We start from the raw sequence: 24,184 nt of genomic DNA, 5'->3' as shown, positions 1-24,184 counted from the left end.
GAATCCAACAGGATGCCATTCTACAACCCAACCTGCATTTTGTTCTTTAACAAATGCGATGCCGTGAAACGAAATAAAATAAAATAAAGCGCTTGAGGGTGGTCTCTCAATCTTGAAACACATCCCATATTCTAGACACTCTGAAAAGCTCATGGGCGTACACAGGCTTCCTCTGCTTTCGTTGTTGGCCTTTCTGGGATCATGGAGACACAGCTTTACACTGTTCCGGTCCTCTCCTCAGGCAGGACTCGTGCACCATCTCTTAAGTGTCTATTAAGTGTTCGTAAGTGTATTTAATGTCAACACCGTTGGTAGAAATCTCCTCTTTTAAACTGAGAAACTGTTCCAAATGCCTTGACATGCGACAGGAAATATGTCGTGTGTGTGTGTGTGTGTGTGTGTGAGATGGGATGGGCCCCACCCTACGTGTTCCCATCCGGATCCCCAAAGCCTACGGACATGTTACCTGAGATGGACAAAACAAAGTGAATGATCTTAAAATGAGGAGACAATCCTGTTCCGTCCAGCAGGGCCCAAGGTAATCGTAGGAGTCCTTCGAGGAAGGAGGCAGGTGGTTAGAGTTAGAAAATGAGATCTGAAGATGCTTTATTGCCAGCTTTGAAGACGGAGGGGCCACGGGCCGAGGAATGCAGGCTGCCTCTAGAAACTAGAAAGGCAAGGAAACAGATTCTGCCCCAGAGCTTCCAGAAGATGCACAGCCACCCTGACGTTAGCCCGCCGAAACCTCGTTTGGACTTCTGACCTCACGAAACGGAAGGAAATAAATTCTGTTGTTGGAAGTCAGTTTGTTGTAGGTCCTGAAGCAGCAGCGGGAAACAAACACAGGGCGTCACGTTCTTCCGATCAGGTTTTCCTCTCTGCCTTGGTTGTCTGGAAAAGTGCCTTTCACACCTCTACATCCAAGCTCATCTTTTTTTTTTTTTAATTTTTATTCTTTAATGTTTATTTATTTTTGAGACAGAGAGAGACAGAGCACGAGCAGGGGAAGAGCAGAGAGAGAGGGACACGGAATCCGAAGCGGGCTCCAGGCTCTGAGCTGTCAGCACAGAGCCCGCCAGGGGGCTCGAACCCACGAACCATGAGATCATGACCTGAGCTGAAGCTGGACACTCAACCGACTGAGCCACCCCGACGCCCCCCAAGTTCCTCTTACAGAGCGTCCAAGGGTGAAGCGGTGTCCCAGGATCTGCTTGTTTATTAACTCTTCACCTCTCATTACCACCTTGTAATAATGTATTATTCACCAAATTTTTCATATAAGAAAGCTAAGGCAGGGGCGCCTGGGTGGCTCAGTCAGTTAAGTGTCTGACTCTTGGTTTCAGCTCAGGTCATGTCTCACGGATCATGGGTTTGAGGCCTTCGTGGGGCTCTGTGCTGACAGCCTGGAGCCTGCGTGAGTTTCTCTGTCTAAGCTCTCTCCCTCCGCCCCTCTCCCACTCACTCTCTGCCTCTCTCAAAAAAAATAAATAAACTTAAAAAAAAAACCCAGGGGCGCCTGGGCGGCTCAGTCGGTTGAACGTCCGACTTCGTCTCAGGTCATGATCTCACGGCTCGTGGGTTCCAGCCCCGCGTCGGGCTCTGTGCTGACAGCTTGGAGCCTGGAGCCTGCTTCGGATTCTGTGTCTCCCTCTCTCTCTGCCCCTCCCCTGCTTGTGCTCTGTCTCTCAAAAAACAAACTAAAAACATTAAACAAACAAACAAAACAAAACCAAAGCTAACTAAGGCAGAGAGAGGACACAGGACTGCTAGGCAGTAGGTCCAGAACTCGAACCCCGAGCCAAAATCCCTAGTGCTCCAAAAATGTTTGCCCTTGCACAAAGACAAGGTTACTGAATTCCTTCCTGATGTTGCATGTTATTTCTCTCACGTGCTAAGCGTCTTCTCTCACGGGAGACCCGTTGGGTTTCTCAGATTTCGAATTGATGGGAAGACCATGAACACTAAAACCATCTGCTGAGCATCAGCCTAGCCCCCAAATACCAGCCCTTACACCTCGAGAGGATGCGTCACGTCAGATTTGCCACGAAGGGCCTGGAAATGCTGAGGGACAGAGCACAGCAGAGCCAGGCCAAGCCCTGCCGGTGTGGTTAGAGGGGCGTGTGCAGTGGGAGCTGGGGGAGTTTGTCCGCTTGGGCCGTCTTAGGACAACTCAGCCTTTGGATCTGAGAATTCCAGGACCCGGAGAATTTCAAGAATGGGAGACAGGAGGGGTGCCTTGCTCTCACCGTGTCTTCTCAGACAAAATGAATTGTATGAGCTGAATAAAATAGCTAATGAGTGCGATCCGTCCAGAGGAAATAATTCGTATGGCCTAAATTTTTGACAGTGGCCAAAAAGTCACTTTCCTACCAGAATCCAGGTTGTATGGATGTTCGCCAGCATTGATGTGGCTCAATTTAAACCTACCAGGTGATGGGGACAGAGAATAACCAAGACGTTGGTAGGCAATTTTTTTTTTTTTAATTTTTTTTTCAACGTTTATTTATTTTTGGGACAGAGAGAGACAGAGCATGAACGGGGGAGGGGCAGAGAGAGAGGGAGACACAGAATCGGAAACAGGCTCCAGGCTCCGAGCCATCAGCCCAGAGCCTGACGCGGGGCTCAAACTCACGGACCGCGAGATCGTGACCTGGCTGAAGTCGGACGCTCAACCGACTGCGCCACCCAGGCGCCCCGGTAGGCAATTATTGAATACTCACTGCTGACTCAGCTCTGAACTGGGCCCCAGAGAGCATTACACTTGTCCCACGTCTTAAGGGATTTACACGAAATCATCACTGGATAAGGTTACCAAGATGGTGTGTGTGATGTTTGTAGAAGAGCATGTCTGGAGAAGATTCTTGACTATGTGCTTGTAGTTTGGAATTTATTTTATAGTTTTCCTGAATTGCAATCAAGTCATCAGGCACTTCTGTTTTCCTAATTGGCCCGTAACTCCTTGGATACGGAAGGTGTCTGGCTGCTTGGCTGGAGATTTCTTCGTGCACACACGCACTCATCCGATGCTGTTTTCTCTCAGTGGGGAGACTTGGATGGGGCACGACAGTATAAATCTCAAACCCAGACAGCGAGACCATTTAATCACTTGCTCGGAAGTTTATTTTAAGTTATAGGTCCTCCCTGGTTAGTATCATAGATGAAGAAAAGAGAGAAAGAGACGGGGGAGGGAGAGAGGGAAGGAGGGAAGGAGAAAGAAAAAAAAGGGGGGAAAAAAACATGGAGGAAAGACCAAATCTTGAGTTTCCTTGCGTATCTGTTTGTATCACAGTCTGGTTATTGCCAGAGCGGTGGATGTCCACGAGGAAGAAAATGACGTACGAATCATAAAGGTGAATACCCAGGCTCTTGTCCTTGGCGTTTAGAGGACCATTCACGTCACAAAGTTAACCGAGCACGACACAGATTGTGTTTGAGACAGGAACATGACCTCTACACTCAGATCGGCCCCCTAATCAGGAAAATAAGGAATTTTTGCTTCACATGATCTCTGTGATTAAAAACCATTGGCTTCGTCTCCCAAGCCCAATTTTACATTATATTGTGTAGTCTTCATAGTTGAACGTTCAGACGGTCGTGTTTTCTGGTTGTTAAAAACTAGACACAGTTGAGAAAGTCCTGAAAAACAGAGAGAAATCTATTACTATTTAGTCTTTAGCCGTTTGAAATTTTCTTTAAAAAAAATTTTTTTTTAAGTTTATTTATTTTGAGAGAGAGAGTGAGAGAGAGAGCAGGGAGAGAGAGAGAATCCCAAGCAGGCTCCACGCTGTCAGCGCAGAGCCCGATGAGGGGCTCAAACGCGCAAACCGTGGGATCACGACTTGAGTCGAAACCAGGAGTCGGGAGCTTAACGGACTGAGCCACTCAGGTGCCCCTGCCATTTGAAACCTTCTAACATTCAACAGTGCAGTTTCTCAGAGATGAATGTATGTGTACGCGTGTGCGTCCCACACGTCTAACGTGCCAGACGTGGTCACTGCACAGCTGGCCACAGCTGTAAAATAAAGCCATTCGTTCTGGGATTTTTCTCACGGATCAGCGGTCCAGAAATACCCGTGATATCCATCACAAATATTTCTATTATGGATTTAGTTAGAACCCTGGCTTGGCGGAGGGGAGCGGACAAACGAAAAGCCATGGAAGCTTATCCACTGACACTTGGGAACGAGAGCTTAAAGCCAGATTCCTGCCACAACGACACTACCTGTCTTTGAGAAATGAGTGGGCCACCTGATCTCTCTCTCTCTCACCTGTCAAACGGGTCAGCAGGTAGAGAGCAGGGTCAGAGAGACCCCTCCACTTGAACACACCCCTTTCTCTCCCAAACTGCATCTATGACAGGGCGCTGCGGCCAAGGAACAGCCCGTCATCATTCGGCTATGTTACTCAGGGACACGTCGATAGGCCTAGCTGATGTCCCCAAGTGGTGGAGGCCATGCCGACCCCCAAGCTCCTCTGTGAAGAATGTGGGCCCATCAACCCTGCCTGCGTGTCAATTCCTGCTCCCACGAATACCATGCTTGGGCTCTGTTTATCAACATAGCATGACTACCATTAAATCATGGCGCGCTCTCTCTCTATTTATGAACAGTTGAAACAATACCTTTCTTCATTGCAGGCCTCCTTTGTGGGAGAATGTTTTAAAAGTCCCTACTTCTCGAGGCCGCTCCTCTCTGTGCTCGGCTCTATTAGGAAATGCCCTGGAATGCCAGTGAGACCGCGGGCTGGCTTCTTCTGCGGAATGTGTAGACGGGGCGTGCACCTGCCCCACCGCTCGAGCCCAGGGCGTCCGGGCATCTCAGCAGTTGCTCTGAAGGCCCCGGGTGTTTATCTCCCCTCAGGCAGCTGACCTGCCTCCCGTTTCTTGAGCAGAGCAGTGGAATTTGGTGGAAGAGACCCAGACCTCCGGCCACCCAGATTAGAGAGTTTTGTGCTGAGGTCCCTATATGGTTGTGTTAGCCTGAACGCCAGGCCCAAGTCTGTCTTTGTTCCTTGTTTGGGAAGCAAAGGGGAGGGAAGCAGGCCAAGGGGCTATATAACCCTTCAGTGTTCAGCTTCCCTGAACACCACCCAGAGCGGAGAAGCCCAGCTGAGCGCTGTCAGGGTAAGTGGCTCGGACCCAGGGCTGTGACTTCCCCATCCCGGCGGCTTTGACATTACTCAGTGCACTCAGACGTCATCTGCAGAGATTTACTTGGGCTTGTGCCCTCTGCAATTTCTGAATGAACATTGTAGTACTAAGATGATTGTAGCTTTTAGCTTCCCATTATCTAATATTAAGAACAAAGTTAAGATGCTGTTTGGCGTGAGGGGAGGAGGAAAGGAAGACGGAACAGAATCTGTGTGTCCCCTGTACCATCTGTTTATGCTACATCCACAGCCCAGGTCTGGCTGTGCTCTTTCAGAGATGCAACCTAGCAATTTCCAGTGAGTTACGCGTTTATTTCTACTTAGGCACCAGGGATTCTGGTACTTTTTGTGGTTCGCTTTGGCGTGGGGATTTTTCATCGGATGGCATTTTCGGGGCCGCTGGAGGCGCCTGGAAATGCATTTGGGAAGTGAACAGAGTCTAGTGGCCTCGTCTTTGGTATTGGCTGTTTACGTGCTCGCATCAGGGTTCCTGTGGTTGCAGTTGGTAGTGTCTTCTGTAGCAAAGGCATGTCTGTGAACCTACACTCCAGGCTGTGCCTCGCACGCTCCACTGGTCATTTGCAGCAGGAAACAGGCTGTATCTTTCTCTGTGAATAAAGAGGGAGGGAGCGGCTGACAGCTGCTTGTGTGTCAGCCTAAGGGACGTCTGGTTTGCATTTCTCTCTCCCCGCAGCGAGGCGGCAGTCCCCGGGGCTGAACCTCGCTGGAAATCGGGGCTTGGCCGCTTCAGCCCGGACTAGAGTTTCCACGCTGAGATTTGCCTTCATTCTGTGATCCATGACTAAATATGGTTTGCATTTCAAGACGGATGAGCTGGGAACTGTAGTGTTCTTCCTCCCCCACTACCCTCCCCCCCCCCCCCCCCCCCCCCCCGCCTTCCCCACACTAACTACTCATTTTTGGCACAAGATGCAGGCAAAAGCAGTTGGAACAACCCCCCGACCAGGGTGCAGTTCCAAACGCAGACGCTCGCCTGTGTTTTACCTAATTAGGAAATGCTTTGCTCCAAACCCGGCTGCTCATTCAGGTCAGATAAGGCTTGGACACCACTGAGTCGGCTTCTTTCCGGGGACACAGCGACTTCTCCAATGACAGTGCTCATCCGAGAGATTAGAAAATCCCTCCTGGGCTTTTTTGTCTGTTTGTTTTGTTTATATACCAAATAAAAACACGTTTACTGACTTTTGAGATTTTTTAAATTTTCTGCATGTTTGCTGATGCTCTGGGGCAGCCTGCTTTTTCGGCAGTATATTCAAGCCCCAAGTCCTCCTGGCCAACAAAAGAGTTAGGGAAGGGGACGTGCACTCCTGGTGACCGTCCTGTCACATTCTCAGAGCGTCCTATATCCAAGTATGTCGTCCTGTTTTCAGCTCTTTGGGTTTGGAAAGTCTGCTTAGTCATCCACAGAGAGCCCACCGCTGGTGCTGGCCGCCTCTGACACACGCCTCCGACTCTCACTTCTTGTGCTGTCTTGTCTCCTCTACGTATCTCACTTCTCCACTCCCCTCGTCCTTCCGTAGGACGGAAGCCAATCACAGGAATGCCGAGCGGTATCCAGCATCTGGAAAGGGCAGGGAGGGGTGGGGAAGGAAAGAGCAAGCCATTGGCAAGTCTTGTTTTCCGTTCTTAGGAGTGGAATCCACAGGTCAAGGATCCCCATGCTACGCCTGGAGGCAGTGTGGAAAGAAAGCAAAAACTAGAAATAAAGAGGGCGGGATAATGATCATAGTGCTATCATGCTATCAATGATCATCCCTTTAAAACTAACATTTATGGGCATCCGTAATGTGTTTGCCACTACAAAGCATTTCAAATGCTTTTTAAAAATCCAACCCCCCATTGTAAGAGCTCTGTATAGCACTTACTGATATTATTGCTGTTTTACAGGGAAGGAAACTGATTTAGAGATGTTAAATACCTTACTAGGTCACAGCCCATAATCATCATACTCTGCCATCTCCGTGGTCCTAACTTTACCAGCATTGGGATCTTGCATAAGTCACTTCAATGCCTTGAGTCTTGATTTCCTTGTTTGTCAATGGGAGAGAATAGTACCCGTCCTGGATTTTAAAACGCATCGCCTCAGTTGAGATTCATGCTTTTGCGAAGGGTTACACAGCATTCCGAAAGAAACAGCACTGATTTCAGGGGAATGATCTGGCAGAGCTCCAGAACAAAAGCAAAAGTTGTGGGGTTTTTTTCTTCTTCTCCTACATCCCAGAAATTTCCTTTAAAGAATTGCATTTTATATCTGGGTCAGGGTGTGCAATGGGTTCACCATCTTAGAAGAATCTTCCTCAGCTTGAAATCCTAAGCTCTCAAAGTCGGGCAGACAACGGTGGGTGTCCCTCTTTTTATGGGATAATTCTGCTTGGAAAAACGGAAGGGAATCTGAATTGAAAGTCCAAGGGGTAGCCAAGGACATTTGGTCTCTGATTCAACTCTGCCTCCAGTGTCCTGTGTGCCCTTGAGCAAAACACTTCCTCTAGGTTTTCTCATTAGTAGAAATGAGGGCATTGCATGCAAATGGTCTCTCTAATGGACCTGTTCTCCAAAGCTGCTGCTTTGCTCCCACTTTTCAGATTTTGTTATAGGCTCGGAGTTTAAGAGTTGGATATTCAAAACATTGAATACACGCCCAATTTAGAAAATATTACAAAACCCAGGGTAGATCATTAAAAACACCTACAAAACCCACTGTCTCAAAATAATACTCATCAACATCTTGGCAAATACAATTGACCTGTTTTCAATGCATAAATGTACATTTTTAAATAGGATCATACAATGTTACTTTCTCTAATCTATTATTCTTACATAGAATATACCTTTTCCCTATCTCTTAATTTATCTTTCCTAATGGCAGCAAAATATTGTACTATGGTATGTGTAACTTACTAGACTCTCCCTCGCTTGGATTTTAGGTTAGCTGTGATTTTTATTAATGGAGAATAACTATGGCCCCTAAAATTTCAAGCACCTTCTTAGAAAGTTTCAATTGTTTTTAATGTTTCTCCAAAGGTAAAATAAAAGTTCTCAGGACCAAAAGAGATTTTTCTTCTTCTTTTTTTTAAATGTTTATTTATTTTTGAGTGAGAGACAGAGTGTAAGTAGGGGAGGGGCAGAGAGAGAGGGGGACACAGAATCCAAAGCAGGCTCCAGGCTCTGAGCTGTCAGCACAGAGCCTGATGTGGGGCTCAAACCCACAAACCATGAGATCATGACTTGAGCCAAAGTCAGACGCTTAACCAACCCAGGCGCCCGGAGATTTTTCTTTTAAACACCTTCCATTCAACATTTCCAAATATTCACATGCAGCCTGGCCCTTAAAACCTACCTTTTAAAGAAAATAGTTGAAAGTTATAACATATCTAGAAAAATGTGTTCGGGCCGATGCAGACAGCATATTCCAGAAACTTCTCCCGCACATGACACGTTAATCGGCTCTTCCTGTCTGCGCTCTGCGGTTGTTCATTTATTCACCTGCTTGGTTATTCTTTAAAGTGCCCAGGAGCACCTGTGATGTGCTGGCCACCGTGCTAGAGGTCAGTTGTATGAATGTGGAAGTCTGAGTTCTGGCGTCAGTCTAATTACGGTACGTTGAGATAAATGCTGTGTCGTATAAGGGTCAGCGGAGTGCGCTCCGGGAGTGCAGAGAAGGACCCCACATCCCTTCTGGAAGGTGGGAGTGGTCAGTGAAATGACATGGCTGCTGGATGACAGGGAGGGCGGCTTCCTTCCTGTTCCCCTAGGACCCTGTGAAGCAGCTCCAGCCGAGATGTGCGAAGAAGAAGACAGCACTGCCCTCGTGTGTGACAACGGTTCTGGGCTCTGTAAGGCCGGCTTTGCTGGGGACGATGCTCCCCGTGCCGTTTTCCCATCCATTGTGGGGCGCCCCAGGCATCAGGTGAGCAATATTGTACTGCGATTATGTAACGTGATGAATATCGCCACATCGACCATCGCATGACAAGACACAAATGCATCCAGAGAACAACCGTATACCTTAAAACCACACGATGTCGCACACCAGATTTATTCAAGAAAAGGAAGGTTGGATTGCAGTAGAGCGAAACAGGGCTACACATCAGGCCCCTCTGTGACGGGGTGCCCATGAGTACCCACAGTCTGTCTATTGCTTTCTGCCCAGAAATTATGTGACCTTGTTAAAAATACACCTCTGGTGATGGATGTGTACAAGTCAGTGTGAATTTCACATATGATATAGACAGATTGTCTGGTGGGTGCCTATCAGATATAAAGTTCACCTATCAGATATAAGCTCACCTTTTTGTCTCATGATCATTATCATCATCAGAAATACTATGAGGTACCTAATAATGTGTACCTCAGCTACTCTTTGGGAAGAAACTAAATTAAAGGCCGAGGGCACTCACTCTCAAAGATCTTGATATTAGATGAAAGTGAGCGTTGTTACTGAATGTAATTTTACATATTTTAGGTGTCGATGAAATATATGTAGACAGCCACATGTTAATTTTATAGAACATTACATATAAACAAAATATTGGGGGCAGCCATATGGTAAAAAACTGAGCCATATGGTAAAAAAAACACTCTCAGTTTTAGAAATTCTTCACGTCAGAAATATAGCTGCTCGTTGACCCTATCTGACTGATGTTCGTGGCTCTCAGTTTGGCATGCGGTCGCAAGAATGAATAATAGCCCCTTCCACTGAATGAAACCGGAGATGGTTCTTTGTTGAACTGTATGCATGGAGATATTTTGCCCAAGCCACTATTTATGGATCTCTAGCAGCCATGACTGTTCTGCAATTCTAAAACAATCACCCCAATGCAATTTAAAATCCCAGTAATGAGAATTCCCTTTCTTTTGTTTTTGTTTTTGGGTTTTTTGTTTTGTTTTGTTTTTTAAGCTTCTGTTTATTGCGTTAAAGGGCACTTGTTGGTGTGAGCGCTGGGTGTTATATGTAAGCGATGAATCATGGGACTCTATCCCCAAAACTAAGAGCACACTGTCCACACTGTATGTTAGCCAACTTGGCAATAAATTATATTAAAAAATAAAAAAATAATAAAAATACTTGGGACTAGTTTAGGCAAATGTCTTACTGTTGATTGGTATGGATTTATCCATTAGAAACGAAGCACTGAGTGGTCATTTGTAGATATGATGCTCGTTCACATACTCTTGGGTGGGTGACAATTTTAATAGCTTAAGGGATTTATAAGAGCACGGTGCCATTTAACTAATATGTAAAATTTCATACATTCATTTAGCAAGTAATTGTTGAGTGACACGTAAGTCCCTGGCAATTTGTTGTCGTGGTGAACAAGCCAACACAGCTTCTGTCCTAATAGAGCTTGCTAAGAAATACGGCAGACAAAAAAAAATGCAACGTAAAGTTGCTTCCCCCACAGGGCCCTCTGCTATTTGGAGACTGCTTCAGGCCTGTTGCCAATCAACCGAGGGATGTTGCTTCAGAGCATAGTGACCCTAAGACAGAATGTCATGTTCCTGATACCAAAAGAGGAACTTTCTACCGCAATGACTTAACCCTTTGTGACTGGATTGTCATCAGTCCACGAGTCCTGGGGGAGGCTGACTTGTGCCGTGTTGCATCTTTGCAGGGAGTAATGGTGGGCATGGGACAAAAGGACAGCTACGTGGGGGACGAAGCACAGAGCAAAAGAGGAATCCTGACCTTGAAGTACCCGATAGAACATGGCATCATCACCAACTGGGACGATATGGAAAAGGTACTGGAGGTTCTCTGTGCACGGAGCCCTCAGGATGCCTGGTTTCTGTGGCTCCTGGTTCATAGTATCTTGTTACTGTTGAAAAAAAAATCCTGAAATACGTCTTTAAAAACACGCACACACAAATCTCTTGCCTAACAGGGTTTCTACGCTAATCAGAGGGATAGTGTTGTGTGGATTCGAACAGTAGCCATTTGCCAGTGGTGGGAATTAAGAGCCTGTTGCACTGGATTACCTTCCTAAGGCCAGCAGGTGGGGGGGTGGGCAGGGAGGCAGGAACAACACTCCCACTCCGGCCCCCCACCGCTTACTGGAGGCAGGGAGGCAAGGACGCCCAGTGGAGGAGAGCTGGGTGAAGCCCCGCCCCACCCATGCTCTTTGGAAAGCTTTTCATTAACTCACCCTGAACGTTTTTTTGAAGTATTTTAGTTTTCACTCTAGAAGGAAGAGCCGTGACATTGCGGATTTGGGACATTCCTGAAAGTTCCCCAGCGCACTGAAGCGCAAGGAGCGGACAAACATTTTTAAATAAGTATTTGAGAAAGTGCCTCTCTGTGTTGTATGAAGAGAGTGCTTTAAAACCTCCCAGATTCATATAAAAGAGCTTCCGAGAAGAGTTAAATCCTAGGATTTTGATGTTTGGTATTAGGCATCATAGACACGCAAGCGATCGGAGAAAAAACAGAAAGACCAATGAGAACATGACACTAATTCTGTTAAGGTAGCAAAATATATTAGAACCACAATATCTGGACTTTTGTCAGCTCCCTACACACAGGCGCACACACAACTCACACATGCTCACACACATACACATACAGGCACGCACACGCATACCCACGTGCACGCTCATTCACACACACTCACGCACACTCACACAGACACACAGACTCACACACACACACACAGGCACACGCACACATATACGTGCGCACAGGCACACCCATGTACACACGCTCTCACCAGGTTAAAGGAAAGTGGTATTGCCAGCATTGATCAGCAATAATGCCGAAGCCTCTAGCTCTCTATAAAAACTGCATTTCCTTAGGTTTGCTTAGTCTGAGAGGCTGGGTTTGGTTAAGGCTGCAGTTTGAGCTGAGAGACGCTATTAACAGCAGTAGGAAATGGTCTTAAGAGCTTCCCCGTGGAGCTGGCAGCATCTCAGACTGCAGGCAGAGCACTGGGATGAAGAAAGCCATCATTTCTAAAATCTGAATTTAAAGCGTCTTCGGGAGAGAGAGAGGCGAGGGGGGTGGGCAGAGAGGTTTGTGGATGGGGCTGGGGGAGGGGGGATCAGCTGTATCGTCAGTGCTGTTCCAGAATAACCACAGTATGTAATATGACTGGCAAGATTTCTTGAGCTCTCTGCCGTTTCTACTCCCTCAGAGGGGTATAACTTTCAAGCTCCCTAGTTCTTTTCTAGAAACCGCAAATTCAACACCGGAGAGACTGGGACAAGATCAATCGAGCTTTCGTCAATTTGTCAATTTTCACGAGCTGTTCTTGTTTTGTTTTCATTCTGGATGAATCTAATACCCCTGGTGCCAGGGGAGCATTTCCAGGCCTTTAGAAATCGTTAATTTAGACTTCTTTGCAATGGTGTGTTCTCTTTGGCATCTGATGATTAAAGAGGATGCTCAACCATGAAGCAAACTCACGACCAGAGAACATCATACAAACACACTATGAATAGACGCAGGCTTTTTGGGAAGCACCTGAAGGTCAAGTACCTGACCACGAATGGGAGGTCCTGAGGGCACCACCGAAGGCAGGCTTCAGCCAGCCCTGGAGAGCAAGGAGGGGAGGGAGGAGGCGGGGAGACCTGTCCTCTTAGCATACATCGCAGAGGGAAATTTCCTGAAATGTATTAAAAAGGGCAACTAGATTTTTTTAGGTCAGCTTCATTCTCCCATTCACACTCACTCGTTTGTCCTCTTGCTTGCTAAACGAAACCATTTTGCTGTGAATATTCACTAAAGTGGAAGGAGGAGGAAAGACACGGTTTGCACCTGGCTGGCTCAGTCGGTAGAGCATGAGACGCCTGATCTCAGGGTTGTGAGTTCCAACTCCACATTGGGCACAGAGATTACTTTAAAAAAAGATATAGCTGACTAACAGGAATATTTATTCTGGGCCAGCCCCTGGACTAAATAGTAACCGTAGGGCTCTTGCAAAGACATACTAGTATTTTGATATTACCCATGGTGAGGTGAGCCGAGAAGGGTTAAAATTTGCCTAAGCTCACACAACCAAGAAATGGGGGTTGAGTTGGGATTTGAACCCGTTTTGACTTCAGATTCTGTGCCATCCTGGCCCATAGACCTGGGTTTGGGATTTTGCTCAGTCGCTTACGAGCTGTGAATCCTTGGGTAAGTTACGCACTAGTCTCTGGGCTGCGGTGCCCGCGTCAGTAAAGTTGTGGACATCTGATGAGTGCTTGTAACATCCTGCTTGATCCTGGTTTCACTTAGCTCATTCCAGCCCCTCTCTGGGGTCTGCAGCCTTCCGTGACGTTGCATCATTGTGTTTGTCCTCCGTCCCCCGCTAGATATGGCACCACTCTTTCTACAACGAGCTTCGTGTCGCCCCCGAAGAGCATCCAACTCTGCTCACCGAGGCGCCCCTGAACCCCAAGGCCAACCGGGAGAAAATGACCCAGGTGAGCATCCACTCCAGGATCCAGCATTTGGGGTTAGGGGACAGTCCTGTTGGAAAGGGGCGGGGCAGGGCAGCAGAGAGATGGTGCGCCCAGCGGCCCCCTCACAGACCAACAGCTTTCCAGGGACTCCGGGGAGGCCAGAGACAGTAGCGTGGCCATGGTAACTCACATCCTTACTGCAGAAACTGCCCCGTGACTCCAAAAGCAATAGGAAATGAAAATATTTCATTGTCAAAGGTGCTACGTTAGCTTAAAAACTTCCAAGGAGAAATCATTTCAAAGTACGGCAGGAAGTTGGTTCTTGAGTCAGAAAGAGGTTTGCAAACTGGATCTGTCACTCATCAGCTACGTGAGTTTAATGAAGCCACTTCATTTCTTTGAGTTTTAGTTTCCTTGTCTATCTATACATGGGGAATAATATTAGCGCTATCACTTTTCAAAGGGCTGACGTGAAGATCGAGGCAAAATGTTAAATGTGTTTCATGGTGCCTCATATAGTAAACATTCAACAAAGAATAGTTCATTTATTTATTTTTTTAAATTTGTTTTTGAGAGAGAAAGAGACAGTGTGAGCAGGGGAGGGGCAAAGAGAGGGAGACACAGAATCCAAAGCAGGCTCCAGGCTCTGAGCTGTCAACACAGAGCCCGATGTGGGGCTTGAACTTGTGAGCCACGAGATCATGACCTGAGCCGAAGTCAGATGCTTCACCGAATGGTTTTTATTGGCACTCTTGTGACTAGCCTGAAACTCAAAGATCTTATAGCAGGAGGCCATCCATTCCACCAGCCGGACAAGGTTTGCAGTTTGGATGAGCTATCCAATAAAAAATCTGATGTCAATTTAACGCTTGCTATAGTTAAGCTCTGGGTTAAACATTTTACATGCATGGTCTCTTTAAGTCTTAGCAATGCGAAGCATGTTATATTATATAAATGACTATATAATTATATATCTGATTATATAAATGAATCATTCAAGGATCCAATACATAAGACTGTCCCAAGGTCACACAGCTAGACGTGCCAGAGCCTGGAACTGACCTAGGATCTTTTGGCTTTGGAGAACAATCCATAGACATCAGAGAAATACTGTATGGCTTCTTCCCCAGAAGAGCTCTTGCTGATTACCCCAACACATGCATGGTCATTCTCTCCAGGGGACATCTGTGTGCCTGGGAGTCACTCCGTGAGGCAAGCGATGTCATTTCTGATGGGCGTGATCGTCCTTGTGAATGGTGCGGAGGCAGAAAAATATTTGGGAAGCATGGCTCTCTAGCAAACCATGTCAGACATTCTGGGGGATGGCCCAGGGGGGGCTTCGCCGATGGAGAAATGGAGGCCTGTGGGCACGTTTGTGGGTACACACTTCTCATGAGTGACCTGGAGGGGCTCCCATTCTGATCTTGTCCCCAGACCACATGAGTTGAGGCCCTGCCATTCACACGTGGCCCTCTGCTATCAGTGGGCAGATCTTGTCTTCCAGGAATCAAGGTCTCGTCCACAGCAGCCAAAGTGGCCTCAGAGTCTAGGGCTGGCATTGACTCAGCAGCTCCCTGGAAAGTGGAAGAGGTTAAAAGGAACTTCAGACAAATCACAGAACTGGGCTAATCCAAACCCATCTGAGCTTCTGGTTTAAAAGGTCTTCTCCTGTAGACTAGAGACGTCAAAACTGGAATGCTGTCTTTCCTTGGTCTTTTGGCTTTGATATCATGCGTGCGTCCTCAACTGCCCACACTCGAGCTCCCCTAGACCAAACTCCTCCGTTCACAGTTGAGACACCAGGAAGGGAGGCCACAGAAGTCAGCTGTTAGTCTGGCGAGCCCTCCCGGGTCACACTGGAGCCAGGGCCAGGGCCAGAGCCTGCACGGCCCCCGCCAGTCACATGTGCACTGCCCCCCTGCCCCAGTCTCCTCTGCCCAGAGCCAGGCGGGCCCATCTGTATTCTGAGCCCACCCGCAAGAGGTGCTCTCCTGAACATTCTTGCTGAGACTGGAGACATCACTAACTTAAGCTCTTTCGGTTGCTTTGCAGATTATGTTTGAGACGTTCAATGTCCCGGCCATGTATGTGGCTATTCAGGCGGTGCTGTCCCTCTACGCCTCTGGACGTACCACTGGTAGGTGGACGCGGTATTGGGAGCCCCGACTGGGAGCACCATCCGTTGTGAGCTTTGATGGTTATCGACATGGGGTTTGGATGGCCTGGGGTGGGGGGTAGTTAGAGCTGACAGGGCTAATCCCAGCCCTGAAAGGTCTTCTTTCCACCTTTAAAAACAAGCCCTGGAGGGGTGCCTGGGTGGCTCTGTTGGTTGAGCGGCTGGCTCTCGATTTCGGCTCAGGTCATGGCTCAGGTCAGGTCATGGCTCACGGTTGGTGAGATCAAGCCCCAAGTCAGGTTCTGTGCGGAGAGCGTGGAGCCTGCTTGGGATTCTCTCTCTGTCTTCTCTCTCTGCCTCTGCTCGCGCTGTCTCTCAAAATAAATAGGGGTGCCCAGGTGGCTAAGTCGGGAAGTGCCCCACTTTGACTCAGGTCATGATCTCATGGTCCGTGGGTTTGAGCCTCACGTCGGGCTCTGTGCTGACAGCTCAGAGCCTGGAGTCTGCTTCGGATTCTGTGTCTCCCTCTCTCTCTGCCCCTCCCCTGCTTGTGCTCTATCTCTGTCTCTCAAAACTGAATAAATGTTCAATAAACAAACAAATAAGTAAATAAGCTTAAAAGAAATAATGAAAATAAGCCCTCAAGCTCCTATTTCCAGCAGGACTTTTTCTCTCTTCCTGCTCTTTCTTTATGTTCCCCAAGCCTGTCCTGCCTCGTCTATGCTACCACATGCTTTCTCTCTTTTTCAAGTCAGAGGCTCAGAAACTCCCCTTCTCCTGGGCCAGCCAGGGACCACGCACCGGGGGCCGTGGTGACTTTTGTCGTGCGATTTATCCCCCAGGCATTGTGCTGGACTCGGGAGACGGGGTCACCCACAACGTGCCCATCTACGAGGGCTACGCCCTGCCCCACGCCATCATGCGTCTGGACCTGGCCGGCCGCGACCTCACCGACTACCTCATGAAGATCCTGACCGAGCGCGGCTACTCCTTCGTGACCACCGGTGAGTGAGGCCCGTGGGAGCGAGGGGCGGGGGTGCAGGGGCCGCGTCTTCTTCACGGGAACCTCGAGGACCCTGGCCGCCATCCAGGGACATGACGGGAGGGGACCGTGCAGCTGGCAAGGCCTGCCTCGGACGCTCAGAGCAAAGCACCTTCTTTCTTGAGAAGAACGGTGAGAACCTCCAGCGTAAGCTCGTCAGGGGCCTGTTACTTGGACACTTTTTAACCTCCTCTGTTCACAAATGGGAAGCTGAGCGTGCAGAGATGGAACGCAGTGAGTGTGGCACACTGGCTGGCGGGCTTGGTGACATCTAGGTAGGGCGTGGGTCCCAGTTCTGCCACGCACTAGTGGGGGTGACCCAACTCACCACCCTGCGGCCTCCTCATCCGTGAATAGGGTTTCGCCCCCGGCGTGATTGCCGGATTAAGTGATACCGACACTGAGTAGTTCGGTATTTGTAAGTCGGTAATTCAGCGATTGTTAGCTGGCACGAAGGCCAACCTGGCAGGAAGCTATCCGTGTCTTTGGCCTCTGTGTTGGTGGCCCCCAGTGCGAACTTACAAGAGGCGGAGTCCCACGGTGCTAGACACGTTGGGATGTCCTCGGTGTGCACGGCCCTAACCGCCTTCCCTCCACTCATCGATCGGGCACTGTCCAAATGTCTCAGTTTCTGGACATGCCTCAGGTTTATTATAGACTCTGAGCTTGAGCCCTGTGGAGGTCCAGGCTTCCTTCTGGGGTAGGGAGGTGAATTAATTCCTACACTCCTCTTCTCCCTGCAAAGAACCCCAGCATATCTCCCAAAGGTTCCAGGGGCCTGGATGGAACCCATAGCTTAGAAGTTCCAAGTGCAGGAGTCTGGAAGGGACTGGCCGTCTGCTTCCTCCACACCTCCTTCGATATGCATCACTGAGCCTTCTGGTCTAGGACCGGTCCTGAGCCAGGGCCTGCCTCCTTCTGGAAGGTAATGGATACACCAGTGGTGTAGCTACTGGGCCAAGCACCGTGGATCTGTGGAGCTTTTTGAAAACCGCGGGGCCCCAAAGCATGAGATTTCAGCATAAGACTTCCTGGTCAACCGAAAATCCAAATGACAAACTAGTATAAAACACTTATAACAGAGAGTGAATCGTTGCTCCCGAAAAAAAGAAAACATAAGGTCCAGAAGGCTGCCCTCCTCTGCGCCTTTCTCTGGCTCGCTCCTTTCACTCCTGCCCTGCATTTCCCAGACAATCTTTTCCACGAGCCCACCATTCTGCCAGGGACAGAGTGGTTCCCTCGGGGACTCTCTATAGTTTCATTACCATCGCGGATGTGGGGCTGCAGAATGGCGAACTTACACCCACACCGCGGGAGAGACTGATGTGAGGCAGGTGGGTTTTTAGCACAGGCGCAAACCCTCGTGTCTGTATCTTGACAGCCGAGCGTGAGATTGTCCGGGACATCAAGGAGAAGCTGTGCTATGTAGCTCTAGACTTTGAAAATGAGATGGCCACAGCCGCGTCCTCCTCCTCCCTTGAGAAGAGCTACGAGCTGCCCGACGGGCAGGTGATCACCATCGGGAACGAGCGCTTCCGCTGCCCAGAGACCCTGTTCCAGCCGTCCTTCATCGGTGCGTCCCAGCGTCCCGTCCCCGGGAAGGGGAAGGCACCCTAACCCCCTGCATCCCCCCAGCCCCTGGCCGTCAGCACCCTTCTGCATGGGGGGGCATGTGACAGGGGCCACAGGACCAAATGCTTGTCTAAACCAGGGCAAGGGAAAGAGTGTCACAGTTTTAGAGAGAGAAGGAGGCCAGGAAAGGAGTGTTTTTTCCTTATTTATTTTGAGAGAGAGACAGGAAGAGAAACTGCAAGCAGGGGAGGGGCAGAGAGAGGGAGAGAGAGAATCCCAAGCAGGCTGTGCTGTCAGCGCAGAGCCCAACGCAGGGCTTGAACTCATGCACCGTGAGATCAGGACCTGAGCTGAAACCAAAAGTCAGACACTCAACTGACTGAGCCACGCAGGTGCCCGAGGAATTTTCTTTCTAAGCAAACACTGTCCGTGTGTCTGGAGAATGGTGAGCAAATCAGATCTCGCCTGTGCTGAGGACACAGGGGAGCCATCGACAGATGGGGAGGATAACACTGAATGCTGAGACTGTGGGAGGAGTGGGGCGGGAGAGAGAAAAATGGAAGAGCCTGTTCCTACACGCGCACTGACCTCGGACAAAGGTTAGCGTTGTTGTTTACAGAGGGTGGGCTCTGGGAGGGGAGAGCCCGGGCTCAGTCCCAGTTCTACTTTCTTGATCTTGGGAAGGAAGGCCACTTAACGTCCCCAAGCCTCTGTGTCTTCATGTGTAGAATGAGGATTGTGGGGCCCCTGGGTGGCTCCGTCAATTAAACGTAGGACTCTTGATTTCAGCTCGGGTCATGATCTCACGGTTCTTGGGTTTAAGCCCCGCATCCGGCTCTGCGCCGACAGCTCGAAGCCTGCTTCAGATCCTCTGTCCCCCTCTCTCTGGCCCTCCCCCCTCTCAAAAATGAAGAAACATAAAAAAAGAAGAGAAAGGAGCCTTGTCCAGATCGGATGAAGCACCTCCCCGGAGAGTCAGTGCCCTTTAGCGTTGAGGGGTGTTCCCAAGGGAACAGGCCAAGAGACGCGTGGGGGGTCCTGAGCTACGGCAGGGGTGCTGGCTCTGCACGGGACCCTCCGTGGGGGGCCTGAAGGCTCTGCCCTTCCTTGCACCCCACCTAGAAGTGAGTCTGTTAAAGATCAGCGATGTGATGTTGTAACCCTCCGCCCCTACGGTGCCCCATCAGGGCCTCCTGGCTAGATCAGACATGGGAGCGCACGGAGCATAACAAGAACCTTCTGGTCTCTCGGATGGGCGGTTCTTACACTGTGGTTCCTGCTGAGCTTCAGCCCACTGTGAGACCCCCCCCCCCCCAGAGGCTCACGCGGGTCTTCTGCGTCCGACCTGGGTGTCGCCCACTACCCAAGGGTCATGGCTTGTGTCTCCTTTGCAGGGATGGAGTCTGCCGGCATCCACGAAACCACCTACAACAGCATCATGAAGTGCGACATTGACATCAGGAAGGACCTGTATGCCAACAACGTCCTCTCCGGGGGCACCACCATGTACCCGGGCATCGCCGACCGCATGCAGAAGGAGATCACCGCCCTGGCGCCCAGCACCATGAAGATCAAGGTACGGTTCGGGGTCAGATGCTACGGTTCTGCTGCTGGAGGTACCAACCCCGTCACCAGACGTGATGGGCTCTTCAGAGCAACACGTGTTACTCACGTGTGCCCGTGGGTTCCAGGACTAGGTGGTGGTGGGTCCATGTCCACACGTCCCACTCTTTATTATTATTGTTGATGTTTATTTGACTTTGAGAGACACAGAGAGAGAGAGCATGAGCAAGGGAGAGGCAGAGAGAGATAGAGAGAGAGAGATAGAGAGAGAGAGAGAGAGAGAGCATCCCAAGCAGGCTTTGTGCTGTCACTACAGAGCCTGCCGTGGGGCATCCATCTCACAAACCGTGAGATCATGACCTGAGCAGAAATCAAGGGTTGGACACTTAGCCAATGGAGCCACCCAGCTGCCCCCACAAATTCCACTCTTTATTGCCTATAAGTCAGTTCATAAGAGAAGCTAAGTTATTCTATACAAAATTTAATCTACAATTATCTTGTCTATCAGCTACTTTCAAGGGTAAAGGTCACCAGAGCTCCCGTGTGTGCGTATCCCTTTATTTTTTTTATGGAGATACAGCTCACGTATAACATCGGATTCATTTCAGGTGTACAACCTAATTCAGTATTTGTATATATTGTGAAGCGATCACCGGAAGTCTAGACGATTTCCGTCATTGCTCTTAAAAATACACGCGTGTCGGTTCTCCCCATCACAAAAATAGTGCATCCACGTCTCACAGAGACATTTAAAAAAAATCAGAGGAGCCACACATATTTCTGAAGAGGTTGAAAAGCCGTGGGTTCAATAGCATACGCTCCTCCTTCCACTACTAAAAGTGATCACCTGTCGGTGGCCGGGATTAGAGTTGTGTCTTCATCTCTGTCTGGTGCACCTTTTGATCCGGGCGCTCAGAAGCGCAGAATCACTCCAGGATGAGCCAGCTCAGTCCCCGAGCCACCAAAGACCCTTCTAATGTGTTCTGAGTCCCAGCGAAGCGAACTCAGAGATTAAACAGACACCGTTCTTTGGAGGCGAACTTAACATGTGCCCGGTGATTCCCGAAAGCTGTTATCACTCTCTGAAATCAGAAGGCCATGCTGGGACTCTCTGACCCCTGCCACAGGGAGCGGGAGAAAGGGCATTCCACGTGCAGATCACACACACGAGAAGTGTTCAGGCACCTTCTCTGTGATTTGCACTCCCTTCTCTTTCTTGGGAAGAGAGTTTGCAGATCACGTACACAGTTCCAGACCAGAGCTCTTGGCCTGCGTCCCGGGCTCTGAAAGACTGCATGGTGACAGGAGAGACAGGTTCCTGAGGTTGGTGTTTCTTGGATGCTCCTCTGAGGGGCTGTTTCCCCCCCCACCCCCGGCCCACGCCACACTGGAGGGAGAGACAGGAAACAAGCTCTGGACAAAGCCAGCTTAGGTGGGGGTGCATTAGAGCAGCTGCAGCCAGAGCTGGCTGGCTCCTGCTCCTCCAAACTCAGCTTCTGGAATGAAATGAATACGGAACTTTGGGCTCCGGTGCGGTGAGAGAAAACCGCTAAAAACCTGGGGCAGTAAAGGTTATGACATTCGGCGAAACTGAAACTGGAAGGGGGCTATAGAAACCCTGCACTGGCTTTAACCACTTTTCCGTAAATCTAAAATTACCCCCAACTGGAAAAGTTACTTCTAAAATGAAACGAAATGAAACAAACAAACAGACAGACAAAAAACCACCTGGGAGAGGTCGGGGTTTGAATCCTGGGTCTGACAGGCACACAGCCAGTGGGACCTATGCCTGTTGCTCCAACCTCTCTCGGGGACACCTGGCTGGCTTAGTCGGTAGAGCATGTGACTCTTGATCTTGGGGTTGTGAGTTTGAGCTCCACCTCGGGCGTGGAATCTGCTTAAAGACGACAACAGCAACAACAGCAACAACTCTCTCAGCCTCAGTTTCCCCACGTGTGGCAGGGCACTACTCAATACTCTTTAAAGGGGTTATGAGAATAATTCATGTAAAACGTTGAGCGTAGTAGGCACGTGGTAAGTACGCAGTGAAAAGCAGCTACTTGTATTCAAAAATAAATGTTCAAACGGAGCTTGGGGGATAAACAGAAATGAAACCTTTCCCCCAGGGTTTCAGAAATAGCTTGTCTTTTTGCCCAAATGTCCACATTTGTTTCTACCCAAGTATCTAAGTCTGGAGTGGATTTGGGAATGGCTTGACTGTAGCTATCTGTGTTTTGGGCGATAGCAGGCGGAGGGGACCCCTGGACCCCGATTCACTGCTCTCTGCGTCCAAACCATTCATTTAAGAAACGTTAGCATGGCCTGCGTGTCAGGCCTGTGCAGCGGGAAAGCCAGTCAGTACAGCTCAACTGGGAGCCACCCCAGGGAAGTGGTCATCCATCCGGGGGACCCCACGGTCTCAGTAGACATAATCAGTGGAGCAAGACTCGTCTCGTAAGTTCTGGCACAATCAAAGCCTCTCGTTGAGGATGCTGGTGTCGTGCTGAGTTCTGAGACACATCTCGTTTCTCATTTCATAGACCAACCCCCTTAGAGTTGTTACAGGTGCTTTGGAATAGATTGCGTGAAAGAAACCAGAGGAACAAATGCGCTCATTGGAGAGTCTCTAACTTCACAGCCTAGTCACATCTCTTGGGTTGGGGGTGGGGTTAGGCACCTGACAGCCAAGACTGTCCCACTGTCCGTGGAACCTGAGCTGTGTGGACCACGGTGGCATGTCCGGCCCTACCCTAATTCGCTAACCGTCCTCCTTTCTCCTCCCGGCCAACAGATCATTGCCCCTCCGGAGCGCAAATACTCTGTCTGGATCGGGGGTTCCATCCTGGCCTCTCTGTCCACCTTCCAGCAGATGTGGATCAGCAAACAGGAATACGACGAGGCCGGGCCATCCATCGTCCACCGCAAATGCTTCTAAAACACTTCCTTGCTCTCTTGTCTGTCTCTGGCACACAACTGTGAATGTTTTGTGGAGTAACGCCTTCGATTCTTTTCCAAATCATTCCTAGCCAAAGCTCTGACTTGTTACCTACGTGTTTTTTAATAAATCTGAAATACGTTACTGGTAACCTGCGGCCTTGGCCTCTGCCCCTCTCAGGTTTCTGTAGGGGGACCTTACCCGTTACATCGTGGCTCCCTCTGGTGGCACATCCCGGGACATGACAGGGCTGTGGACGTGGACGCTTCCCAGGAAAAGGTACACTCACACTAACCTGGGAAGTTCCAACTAAATGCTCTAAGTGGAAAGAATTTGAAAATACACAGGTACATGGAAACAGGGACGAAAGTGTATCAGTAGGATAACCCACAGCGACTTCACAACCTGCCGGGCCCTCATATCACTTTGCTGTCTTATGACCTCGGTACCGGTAGCCTTCTATGCGAATACAGAATAGTAACTTCGTGTATTACACACGCACAGATGTCTGATTATAATATATATTAAACACATACGAAACATAATAAATATACAGGTTTTCCTTGACCTACAACAAGGTTACAGCCCAACAAATTCAACCCGAGTTGAAAACATCGTAAGTTGAAATGCATTTTCCGTACTTAAACCTACCGAACGTTGGAAATTAGCCCAGGTGACCTTAAACGTGCTCAGAACACTTACAGTAACCTCCAGTTGGGCAGGATCATCTACCACAAAGCCTATTTCATATATTAAAAAGGTGTTGGGTGTCTCATATAATTTATGAAATACAGTAAAGTGAAAGACAGGATATGGGTACAGAGTGGCGGGAAGGGGTCTGTCGTTGACCCCACGAGCTGTATTCTCTGCTCCCGCCCAGCCTCGGGAGAGAGGGAACCACACAGAGCACTAGCCCCGGGGAAAGATCGAAATTCAGATTCAAAGTACAGTTTGTACTGAATGCCTTTTGCTTTCACACCATCCTTAAGTCGAACCATTGTGAGCTGGGACCATCCGTATGTTAGAAGAAAGTGTGACTTTTAAGTCTTTCAGAGGAAGCAGATTTTTTTTCAAAAACAAGAAACAGCACTCTAAACTCTCATTACACAACTGGAGCATCGGTTCCCCTCCCCCCGATCACTATCTGTGCCTGAAAAGGAGGCTCTGGATCTATTCACACGAGAAGGGAGGGGGCGTTAGCAATACTAGCCGAGGACCACTGTGTCCGTCATCATACAGGGGATTTTATAAATGTCCTCCCTCGTGTGTTCTTCAGAACGATGTGGGCACAGTCTTGTGATCGTGTCCATTTCACAGGTGAAGAAACAGACGTTCCCTTAATATCATCATTAGGAAGAGCTGCCAACTTCGACTTCTCTTTTACTGATTTGGCCTGGGAGGTGCCAAG

At 49.1% G+C, this 24,184-nt stretch overlaps 1 protein-coding gene and 1 long non-coding RNA gene across 2 annotated transcripts; one reads left to right on the top strand and one right to left on the bottom strand.

The window, feature by feature from the left end:
* Window positions 1-3,093: 3,093 nt before the first annotated feature.
* LOC123577355 lies at window positions 3,094-4,734 on the bottom strand. Its single transcript, XR_006701819.1, has 2 exons — window positions 4,622-4,734; window positions 3,094-3,636 (listed from the first exon to the last, which is right to left on the bottom strand). It is a non-coding gene; the product is annotated as an uncharacterized LOC123577355 (long non-coding RNA).
* Window positions 4,735-4,795: 61 nt separating this feature from the next.
* Window positions 4,796-22,927, top strand: ACTA2 (actin alpha 2, smooth muscle). The gene is made up of 9 exons (XM_045439488.1): window positions 4,796-5,122; window positions 8,922-9,076; window positions 10,782-10,910; window positions 13,459-13,569; window positions 15,601-15,685; window positions 16,507-16,668; window positions 18,088-18,279; window positions 19,673-19,854; window positions 22,633-22,927. Exons 2-9 carry the CDS (start codon window positions 8,948-8,950, stop codon window positions 22,774-22,776), a joined length of 1,134 nt encoding a protein of 377 aa, XP_045295444.1. The 5' UTR covers window positions 4,796-5,122; window positions 8,922-8,947; the 3' UTR covers window positions 22,777-22,927.
* Window positions 22,928-24,184: the final 1,257 nt, after the last annotated feature.

The sequence above is a fragment of the Leopardus geoffroyi genome, chromosome D2 (genome assembly GCF_018350155.1).
Source record: "Leopardus geoffroyi isolate Oge1 chromosome D2, O.geoffroyi_Oge1_pat1.0, whole genome shotgun sequence".
Classification (NCBI taxonomy): Eukaryota; Metazoa; Chordata; class Mammalia; order Carnivora; family Felidae; genus Leopardus; species Leopardus geoffroyi.
The sequence above is the reverse complement of the archived record's forward strand: the minus strand, read 5'-3'. Positions and strand labels throughout refer to the sequence as shown.

What these genes read in the sequence shown, in the direction of transcription:
- ACTA2 (XM_045439488.1), top strand. Translation starts at nt 8,948, where the DNA reads ATGTGCGAAGAAGAAGACAGCACTGCCCTCGTGTGTGACAACGGTTCT. An exon ending in ACCGGGAGAAAATGACCCAG is followed by an intron (nt 13,570 to 15,600) that starts GTGAGCATCCAC and finishes GTTGCTTTGCAG; the next exon opens with ATTATGTTTGAGACGTTCAA. An exon ending in GTTCCAGCCGTCCTTCATCG is followed by an intron (nt 18,280 to 19,672) that starts GTGCGTCCCAGC and finishes TCTCCTTTGCAG; the next exon opens with GGATGGAGTCTGCCGGCATC.